The sequence below is a fragment of the Staurois parvus genome, unplaced genomic scaffold, assembly GCF_062004578.1.
Source record: "Staurois parvus isolate SC_StPar_1 unplaced genomic scaffold, SC_StPar_1.0 ptg000818l, whole genome shotgun sequence".
In the NCBI taxonomy this organism is placed as follows: domain Eukaryota; kingdom Metazoa; phylum Chordata; class Amphibia; order Anura; family Ranidae; genus Staurois; species Staurois parvus.
Genome location: NW_028318614.1, coordinates 4,509,220 through 4,520,806, shown reverse-complemented (window position 1 = coordinate 4,520,806; position 11,587 = coordinate 4,509,220). Strand labels below are relative to the sequence as shown.

General features: G+C 44.4%; 1 protein-coding gene across 1 annotated transcript; it reads right to left on the bottom strand.

Annotated features, from left to right (window-relative positions):
• Nucleotides 1-9,915: 9,915 nt before the first annotated feature.
• Nucleotides 9,916-11,186, bottom strand: LOC149444008 (G protein-coupled receptor 20-like). The gene has a single exon (XM_089654947.1). The coding sequence runs from the start codon at nt 11,015-11,017 to the stop codon at nt 9,998-10,000; it is 1,020 nt and encodes a 339-aa protein (XP_089511073.1). The 5' UTR covers nt 11,018-11,186; the 3' UTR covers nt 9,916-9,997.
• Between the last annotated feature and the right edge of the window lie 401 nt (nt 11,187-11,587).

Sequence of the window (11,587 nt, the reverse complement as noted above, 5' to 3'; positions counted from 1 at the left end):
GATTAATTTGATTAAATATTTTAATTAGCAGTCTTATGCAGTATGTGACTATTGTTTCATTCATTTAATTAATTAGGTTAGTATTTTCCATTGTAGCTTGGTACCAAATGAAAAATAATGCTTTAAAGGAAATGTATAGTGGTTTGGTACATATTTTCTTTTTTTATTTAGTATAGTCTAGAGTAAAAAAAAGTCTGTGCTTTTTAGGCCTGTAAATATGAACGTTGCATATGATTAAGGACTCATTTACAGATGAAGTCAAATTCACTTTTAAATGCAGTTTGAATACACCTGCAAAAAAGAACCCAAATGTATTTCAATGAGCCTGGTTTATGTTGTAGTGGTTTCATGTCTGTTTAAAAAAAGTACAGCATGCTGCATTTTGGTCACATATAAATGCACTAGAAAGCACATAAATGCACATGAACACACTACAAATGCATGTAAATGCAACTCAGTAAACAAAAACCCAAAAAACAAAAAAAAAATGTTTAACTGTAAGTTCACTTTTGATAAAATATGAAAAGGTGAACAAACAACCTATGCCAACCCGCCCAGTCCTCACTGTACTTACCCACTATAGGGGTGATGAGCTGTCAGTGCCTACGCAGCCAGTGTATGAATTGGAGATTTAAAATCCCTGCTCTTCTCCCTGCAGGGCTTCCTGGGACAGATGAGAGTGTTTCTAACTGATCAGCACAGGCACAAAGCATTGCTCTGACCAGTCCCAGAAGTGCTGCAGAAAGCAGAGGGATTTCCAATCCCAGGACTGATACATCAGCTGCATGGGCACTGACAGGTCATCAGGGTGTCAGTTTACCTTTAATTTTTTTTTCGCAAAAGGTGTACTAACCCTTTAATGCCTAAAAATGCACAACAAACGCACTACCAAAACGCATAAAAAACACACTGCAAATGCATTATAAATGCACATACCCATACATGCTGAACTGCACACTGAACTCAGGGATTGTGATGTAAACAAGCCCTAAGACTTATTTTTATCTTTTCCAGTTTAACCTTTTGTGAAAGGCCTGTTGTTTGCAAAGCTCTGTAGATCAGGCTGACATACTGTATACACATTCAAGTGAATGAATAATAACTCATTTCTCTACAGGTGTAAACCTGAATTCTAAATTAGAGACAGAAGTGTTATTAAAAGCATATACACTCACAGGCCACTTTATTAGGTACACCTTTCCAGTTGAACTCTCTTTTGCCTTCAGAACTGCCTTAATTCTTCATGGTATAGATTAAACAAGATTTCAACAAGGTGTTGGAAACATTCCTCAGAGATTTTGGTCTATATTGACATGATAGCATCACGCGGTTGCTGCAGATTTGTTGGCTGCACATCCATGATGTGAATCTCCCCTTCCACCACACCCCAATGGTGCTCTATTGGATTAAAATCCGGAGACTTTGGAGGCCAATGGAGTACAGTAAGCTCATTGTCAAAAACCAGTTTGAGATGAATTGAACTTTGTGACATGGTGCGTTATCCTGCTGAACGTAGCCATGAGAAGATGGGTACACTGGTACTTGGTGTGGTCTTCTGTAGCCATCTTCTTCAAGGTTCGATGCGTTGTGCTTTTGGAGATGGTATTCTGCATACCTTGGTTGTAACAAGTGGTTATTTGAGTTACAAATACATGTGCATAAAACATATTAGTAAAAAATAGGTTTTAGATGGGAAAATCAATGCCAATATAATGCCCCTTGCAGAACCTCATGCATAACAGGGAGTCTCTCCTAGTGACACATACAGTCCCAAATGAGTGAGTCCCAAATACGTAAGTGTCTTATAGGTGAAACAACATAACACACTCAAAAAACTCTTCATGCAGGTGCTCCAAACTCTGTGTGAATCCTGAGGAAGTCACGTGTTCCAATCATGACGTAACACGTAGATACGCCAGTAGGAGGGGCAGAAGGAGTTTATGTAGTGACATCACATCCGGTGTGGGCGCCATCTTGGTGCACCCCAGCATTGCCCACACATGCAGTACACCCATAGTGTGGTGAAAACGCTGATTTATATCTGATGCAATGTAAGTAAGCACTTTTTACTTTGATGGTTTGCAATAAATGATTTTGCACTATGTTGGATCTCTTTGCTTCACCTGGGATGTATATGGAGTGATACTCGTCCCAGTATTAGGAGACAGCGTCTGGATACTTACCCACCAGAGGTGGAGAGAGTTGCATTACCCCAGCTAAGAAGGATTCCATCTTTTTGGAGGATTATAAAGAGGCATATCTAGCTCAATGGTCCTGAGGGGCCTGGGCAGGAAGGTAAGGGGGCACCCCTGTCACTGTGGATTCACACAGAGTTTGGAGCACCTGCATGAAGAGTTTTTTGAGTGTGTTATGTTGTTTCACCTATAGGACACTTACTTATTTGGGACTCACTCATTTGGGACTGTATGTGTCACTAGGAGAGACCCCCTGTTATGCATGAGGTTCTGCAAGGGGCATTATATTGCCATTGATTTTCCCATCTAAAACCTATGTTTTTACAATTATGTTTTATGCACATGTATTTGTAGCGCTGCACTATTATTAGACTCTGTTTCTTACTGTGTTTGGTGCCTAGGTTGTGGCACTTGAGTGCTGGCTGCTTAGCGTGTAATTGGTTAATAGCGCAGGAGTTATTATATTCATTATCTTGGTTATTTGAGTTACTGTTGCCTTTCAATCATCTCAAACCAGTCTGCCCATTCTCCTCTGACATCAACAAGGCAATGCTTCACTGATGGGGTTGCACTTGATTATGAATGACAGCGCTGAGGAAAGGAAATGCTGATAACCGACATTTGTTTACATGTGATCAGCTGTGACTGGACACAGCTGATCTCATGGTAAAGAGCCAATGTCATTGGCTCTTTACCCCGATCAGTGATGCACTGTGTCTGAGAGACACACCTCACCACCAATCACCGCGCTGCGAGCCTCCAGGGGCACGCATATGCGGAAAGAATGGGAGCACATCATGTGACGCCCTCCCAGAACAAGAGCAGTCCTGCCTGACCGTCATTACACAATAAGCCAGGTAGGAACCAGTTAATGAGTTTGGTGTGGAAAAACAAGAGTGGCAAAAGTCCCAAACTCAACCCTACTGAACACCTTTGGCATGAATTATAATATTTACTGCACACCAGATATGCTTATCCAACATCAGTACCTAGCCTCACAACTGACATTTAGTTGAATGGGTTCAAATACTCAAACACATTCCAAAATCTTGTGGAAAGCCTTTCTAGGAGTGTGGAAGTTGTTATAGCTGCAAAGGGTAGGTGGGAGTTTCCATATTAGTAACCACAGAATGGGTTTTGGAATGCGTTATCCAACAAACTCATGTACTGTAGGAGTGATGATCAGGTGCCACAAATGTTGGCTATATATATGTAAAGTAACAGTATAACACATCAGTTTAAAAACATATAGGGATTGATTTACTAAAACTGAAGAGTGCAAATTCTGGTGCAGTTCCGCATAGAAACCAGTTTCCAGGTTTTATTACCAAAGCTTAATTGAACAAGCTGAAGTTAGAAGCATATTGGCTATCATGCACAGCTGCACCAGATTTTACACTCTCTAGTTTTAGTAAATCAACCCCATAAACTCGCTTCACTCAAAAGTAAAGTACCACCCAAGTATCATCCTCCTTCTCACCCCTAGTCCTAATATATTTCATTTTTTTTTTTAATGGGAACAGGTACATTGTTTGACAGGTACCCACTCCCACTTCCTCAACTCTTGCCTACACAAAAATAATGTCGTTTGGCTCACCCTCCTCCCCGCAGCAGCTTCTTGGAACTTATCATACATCCTAGGAGGCTGCCAGACCAGCCTCATTGGTAAGGAATTCACAGCCAGCTCCCAAATCCAACCTGGTGTGCCAGGAAACCCTAGGAGAGAGAAGGGGCACCTGCTTTTTAAAAGTCAGCAGCTACAGTATTTGTAGTTGCAGACTTTATTTTTTTAAGAGTGAATTTCATTTAAATAAACTAATCATAGTTCATAATGATTACAATGTAATAATGAATGGACAGCACTTAACCTTGGGTCATCCATCACCTTTTGTGGTTTGAATTATTAATATACCTACTGGAAAATAATGTGCTTTGTATTTACTCTAGCCTGATTTTATTGCTCAAAGATTGGAGTTATTGTATACGTAGACAATATCAAAAGCAATCCAAAAATATAAGGGGTAGGGATGAGGTTCATGTTCGAAACTAGACTAAACTATCCCTGGTCAGCTGAATCACAAGAGCCAATAATTTAAAGGAATGGAGGACTCAGAGCCATGGTAGCCATTGCCTTTTAATGCCTTTTTTAACAAACACTTGTACATCTCCCCCTCATTGCTATCATCTCCCTACTACTGCTCTCATCACCCCCCCAAAATGCCTCTTCTACTCCTCCTCATTTTCCTCTCCTCCATTCCCAAAATCCATTCACTATATCCCTCTTCTCCTCCCAAACAATTGTATATTGTGTCCTCACTGCTTCCTTCGCCCCTCTATGGCACCCACCACCTCCTCCTATTACTCCACTCTCCCTCTGACCCGAACACCTCCACTAGGAGTTTCTCACGCTCCTGCACATCCCACTCCCATGCCACCTTTCTCACCCTTCTCCTCCTCCTAGCCGCGGGGGACATCTCCCCGAATCCTGGCCCTCCACCACCTCCCTCACCCGCACAACACCCTCCCGCCTCCACGTCCTACCGCAACCCCCGCAACCTAGTATCTGTCCCCCTGCTCCCTAAAATCTCCCCCCCGTTTTCATGTGAACTCCTGAACGCCCGATCGGTGTGCAACAAGCTTACCGCCATCCACGACCTCTTTGTTTCCCGCTCCCTCAACCTCCTAGCGATCACGGAAACCTGGATCCAGCCCACTGACTCTACCTCCCCTGCTGCACTCTCCTATGGAGGTCTCACCTGGACCCACTCACCCAGACCTAAGGGTCGTAAAGGTGGTGGGGTTGGTCTGCTCCTGTCACCGCAGAGCACCTTCCGAGTCCTCCCAAACCCCCCCTCCCTATCCTTCTCCTCCTTCGAGGCCCACTGCGTCAGACTATTCTCCCCAACCCCCCTGAAGATTGCTGTGATATACCGGCCTCCTGGATCCATACCCCGCTTCCTGGATGACTTTTCCTCCTGGCTACCCTTCTTCCTCTCCTCTGAGCTACCCACCATCATTCTTGGGGATTTCAACATCCCTGTCAACCTCAACAACCCAGACACAGCCTGTCTCCTCCACTTAACATCCTCCTTTGCACTTGAACAGTGCATACAATCCACCACCCACTCCAACGGTAATATCCTTGATCTTGTCTTCTCCAACCACTGCGCTCCCCACAACCTCACTAACACCCCCTTTCCTCTCTCTGACCACAACCTGATTACCTTCTCTATCTCCTCGTCCTCCAACGCCTACCCCTCCAAATGTCACACTACTACCAGCCGTAACCTCCGCAACCTTAACCCTGCCCCCCTCCACTCTGCAGCTGATCAACTCCATGACAGCATCCTCCCCCTGTCCTGCCCCGACTTGGCTATGACTGCCTACAACAACGCGCTGTCAACAGCCCTTGACTCACTAGCGCCTTTAACCAAACGCAACATCAGACCCCGACCGCTCCAGCCCTGGCAGACTGATCACACCAAAACCCTCAAACGACACAGTCATGCCCTGGAGCGACTATGGCGCAAAACACAATCCCAACAAGCCTTCACCCACTACAAATCTGCCTTCCGCACCTACACCTCCTCCCTCCACGCAGCCAAACAAGCCTACTTCCTGACCCTCATCAAGACCCTCTCCTCCAACCCTCGCCGACTCTTCTCCACCTTCAACTCTCTACTCTCTCCACCCCATCCTCCACCCAGCACCTCACTCACCGCCCTTGAGATTGCCAATCACTTCAAAAACAAGATTGACACAATTCGCAAGGACATTGCGGCAACTCACACGCCCTCTCAACCCGTCCCCTCTCACACAGCTACCCCCTCATCCCCCCTCCCCCTCGACATTACCCGCAGGGACTTCGTCACTGCTCAAACTCCCTCCAACCCCGTTCCCCCTCACTCAGCTACCCCCTCATCACCCCTCTCCCACGGCCCCACCACTGCTCTGACCTCCTCTTCCACCCCACCCTACATTCCTCATACTGAAGCTCCCCCAACACTCCACACCTTTGACCGTACTACCATCGAGGAAGTCTCCAAGATCCTCTCTGATGCCCGCCTTACCACCTGCCCCCTCGACCCTATCCCCTCACAATTCCTACGACCTCCCTCCCCCTCCATCCTACGCTCCCTCACCCACATCTTTAATCTCTCCCTCTCCTCTGGCACTTTCCCCTCCCCATTGAAGCATGCACACATCACCCCCATACTTAAAAAGCCCTCCCTGGACCCCAATGACCCGAACAACCTCAGACCCATCTCCCTGCTCCCACTTACATCTAAACTCCTCGAGTGCCTCGTCTACACCCGCCTATGCTCTCACCTCAACGACAACAACCTCCTCGATCCTTTACAGTCTGGCTTCCGTCCCCTACACTCCACCGAAACCGCCTTACTCAAACTCTCCAACGACCTTCTAACCGCCAAAGCTAATGGCCACTATTCAGTGCTCCTACTCCTTGACCTCTCTGCGGCCTTCGACACAGTTGACCACCCCCTCCTCCTCAAAATACTACACTCCCTCGGCCTCAGAGATTCTGCTCTCTCCTGGATCTCATCCTACCTGTCACAACGCTCTTTCAGCGTTACCTATAATGCTACCACCTCCCCCTCACTCCCCTCTCTGTTGGGGTCCCTCAAGGCTCTGTCCTTAGGCCCCTTCTCTTCTCTATCTACACCTCCTCCCTTGGCCAACTCATACACTCTCACGGCTTCAACTACCACCTCTATGCCGACGACACACAAATCTATCTCTCAACCCCCCACCTCACCCCCTCGGTCTCTGCCCGAATCACACACCTACTGAGCGACATATCAGACTGGATGTCGCTCCACTTCCTTAAACTGAATCTCTCCAAAACCGAGTTTCTTGTCTTCCCCCCAGCCCGAACCCCACCCCCCATTGACTTCTCCATCACATCCAACAACGCCAATATCAAACCCTCCCTGCAGGCCAGAGTACTTGGTGTCATTCTGGACTCCAACCTATCCTTCCAGCCCCAAGTCCAATCTTTAACAAACACGTGCAGACTCCACCTCCGCAACATCGCCAGAATCCGCACGTTCCTAACCCCAGAAACCACTAAACAGCTCATCCACTCCCTCATCATATCACGACTCGATTACTGCAACTCCCTCCTTACTGGCCTGCCTCGCTGCTGGGTATCCCCACTTCAGTCGATCCTGAATACGGCTGCCAGACTCATTCACCTTTCCAACTGCTCCGTTTCCGCCACCCCCCTCTGCCAATCCCTCCACTGGCTTCCGATTGCGCAACGGATCAAATTTAAAATCCTAACACTGACGTACAAAGCTGTCCACCATACTGCCCCGAACTACATCACCGACCTAATATCTAAGTACCGCCCAGCACGCACACTCCGCTCCTCACAAGACCTCCTTCTCTCTAGTTCCCTGGTCTCCTCCTCCCATGCCCGCCTCCAGGACTTCTCCAGGGTGTCACCCATCCTCTGGAACTCCCTTCCCCAACCCATCAGACTATCACCTACTCTCCTCTCCTTTAGGCGCACCCTGAAAACCCATCTCTTCAGGGAAACCTACCCCCTGCTAACTTGACCGACCTCCTCCACTCTTCCTACCACTCTATCCTCCACAGCTATCTCCTCCTGTACCACTATCCCCTCCCTCCTAGATTGTAAGCTCGAAAGAGCAGGGCCCTCGATCCCCTCATGTTTTGCATTGTATTGGTATTGTTCTGTCACATGTTCTGTCCCCCTTTGTAATGTACAGCGCTGAGTGAACTATCGGCGCTTTAGAAATACTGTATAATAATAATGATAATAATAATAATAATATTAAACCTACAGGTGGTCAGAAAAAATTAAAAAAGATTGTCCTCCTTCTCCAAAGACTTCAGTAGAGATTCATGAATGGAACCCAGGCAACTTCGTAAGGAAGGATAGTAACGATAAACCATGAGTTTTGCAGACAAAATTCTTACTGAATATTCCACCATGTTAAATAAATATGATGATTATTGCCTCTCATGCAGCAACAGATTGCCATAATTGTCAGTGAAGTGCCCTTGTATGCCAGATTTTTGCTGAATGCTAATATCTTCCTTGGGTGAACCATGTCCATAAGTATGGGGTTATAAAGAAACCAGCAGAGAAATATTAGGCGATTAAATGCTCCTCGTGTGGTTTTATTGTTATTTCCTCTAAGCAGGTGAATGTGTATTTACTTCTTGATGCAAAACAGTTTCATGGTCTCTGATTTTACTGCACACAAAGTATCAGAGCATTGTACCATGCAAGCTATTAATATGAGCAGGAAAATTCAGACTTAAGTATCACTCTTTATAAGCTGACTACATTATAACAGTTAGCTTCTAAGACAGTGCAGATGTCTTTGAAGAGACCTAAGCTATTTCACAAACCTGAGATTTTAATCTGCCTGGCCCATGAAAAGTAACAATTAAAGGGTATGTAAACCCCAACAATTGACTTCTCTTATTTGGTCCCCTTTTAGTATGTTAAATATACATTTGAAAGGTTTTTTTTTGTTATACCTGTGTGATATGTTAAAAAAAATACCTGTTGATTGAAAGGAATTGAATCTTGTTCCCTTCTGCACTGACTTCCGTCAGCCCCTGGCATCGACCAAAAATTACCTCGGATCCGGAGTTCACCTGAGACACAAAGGAATGGCAGACAGACACAAAGTAGTATCTCAGAATGAACTGAATTTATTCTTCCGTGTTTAAACTTATATATGAAACTTAAAACAAAGCATAGAAATATAAGAGCCAATCAATTGACAGGTATGCATTTAACCAATTAGAATATTACATACGTCACTCATGCCCAATCAGTTGGCATATATGTTAATTATTAGTATATGCGTCAATGCTTGAACTTTCAGACACCTTCAGAAAGCAGACAGTTCCTTTTTACCGTTGGCCTAAAATTATTAATACACTTTCAACAGGATGTAGCTCACCGCAGACTTTCAGTCTTAGGCTTAGTTAAGGGAAAAAGGGGAAGTTGCACCTGGACAAGGAAAAAAAGAGGAACTTCCTAACTCCTGACAAAATACCGTTTAAAACAAGAAAATCAATTCTTTTAAAATACAGGCTTGAAATGGATGCTGATTCTTAAGATGGACGGGCTTTGGCTCAGAGAGACAAGATGGTGGAACATCAAACTTAGGGGCTAATCCCTTCAAACCCCCTCTTAGGTCACACACGTGACCTTACACCTTAGTCACAGGTTGGTACCTGGGGCCCTTAGTAGGTAATCAGGGTTCCCCATATACCAAACCAGGTTTCAAATAAACTGACCAGTGGATTTTCTACTCCTGAGCTTTCAGCTAATTCTTCAAACAATATTTGGAGGTTGTGAAGGGCTCTAATAATACTTCCATCAGAAACAGTGTTATGGGGAATAAGAGTACAACCGCAGGAGTTAAACATTTTACATACTTTCCCTTTATCAGCTAATAACATATCAAAACAGTATGGTTCTACCAAACTTTTGTTAACCATAGCCAATGTAGTTAACCCAATTTACATTCCCGCTAAACTGTACCCATATAATACAAATTCTGTAACAACATTACTATGTTCAAATCAGGCAAAATTTCCTGATACTGGTTTAGAGACTTAAAAGTAAATTATATAATCTGGTAACAGGGAATTTTCTTAACCAAATCAGTACATTCCTTCTCAGTGATATTATCTTTGTATACTCTAATTAGACAGAACATATTAGTTTCTTTTTCCTGAAAAAAGAAAGGAACCAGTCTCAATGCCCAATCCATCTTTTGATTGCATCATTACTCCTGTATTCTCCTAGCCACCAGGGCGAGCTGCCTACGGCAGGGGCAGGGACTGTTAAAAGGAACTGGTGGCGGTTGTTCTCTGAAAATACTATTCCTAGCGGATTGGAAATGGCTAGTAACAAAACAATAAACAATGGGATCCATACAACTATTAAAACTACTCAAAGTTACTGTGACATGGTACACAATGAGGATGACATCCCGAGACACCTCACTGCGGACACAGAAAACCACTTGACTAACATGAATGGGAGTGAAACAGACTGTGAAGATGACCAGCACCATTATGAGGAGCTGTACCGCCTTCACCCGTCTCTCTCGGCTTTGGTTCATTTGTATTGACTTGGACAAAGTCCACATGATCCGCAGGGTGTAGAAAACAACAATCACCAAGGGAACAAAATACTCAAAACCTGTCAGCATAAGTAGCTGGAAAAAACAACAATGTTTGTGGTTAATCGTTGTGGTCAGTATGATGAAAGTTACAATTACAGCAAATATCCAAATCAAAACACAGATGCATTTGGCATAACTGGGATTTCTCCATCTGCATGAGGCTCTGGCTTGCACAATGGCCAGGTAGCGATCAACACAGATGCAGGTCAGGAAAAGAATACTACAGTACATGTTCACAGAATACGTAAAACTGTGAACATAATAGCAGATATAACAGGTCTCTACATTACGGTAATACATAACAATTCGCGCTGGTAGAGAGAGACCCACTAAGAGGTCTGTCACTACCAAGTTAATGGTGTAAATAACAGAGGGTGTCCTTACTTTGGTCTGAAAACAGAACACATAAAGGGCCAAACTGTTCAGTATTATGCCCATCAAAAAAATAAAAGAGTTAATAATTAGCAACGCCACCCAAAGGCCATAGAACCTTTGATGCAAGGTTTCACCTGGGTTGGCTTGTTGAGGGATTTGGAATTGTTTGTCATTTGCTATAGATTCATTCAGTTCAAGTTCTTTGGATGGGTTGAAGTTTCCAGGGCTGACGAAGCACTCCATGTAGTTCAGATCAATCTCTCAGGACTTCTCTGGCTGCTTCTTCTGTATCTGTGTCTTTGCCTTTGTCTTGCTTCTTAGGGGCTTGGTTCACCCTTTTTACACGGCTGGCATGGATCCAGGCCTTGGAATCCTCAGTCAGAACAGCGGTCCTAGTGACAGCGATCACGGAAACAAGTTGGTTCCTGTGAAAAAAAAGAAAAAAGTGCCAGCAACATTTCCTTCAACTTTGTCCAAAGTTTCAATAAACTTTCTCACATATTCTTCCTGAATCAATCCTAAATCCCCTCTTTCTACCATGAGTGGCTGTCTGGCCCAGGGAGTGGGAAAAAACCTATCCATTAAAACCTAAAAAGGGGGGTAACCTGTCTTCTTAGAAGGAATCATCCTTATCTTTATACCTGAACTCTGAGGGACATTTCCACCTAGCGGCTAAACATATCCACAATTACCCAAAAATATTCCTGTCCTTTTCCTACTTCTGGCATGTGTGTAAAATCTACCTGTGAGCGGATAAAAAATGTTAATGTCTTGTCTTGTGAGGATTGTTCCTAATATATGTAATGCATCTAG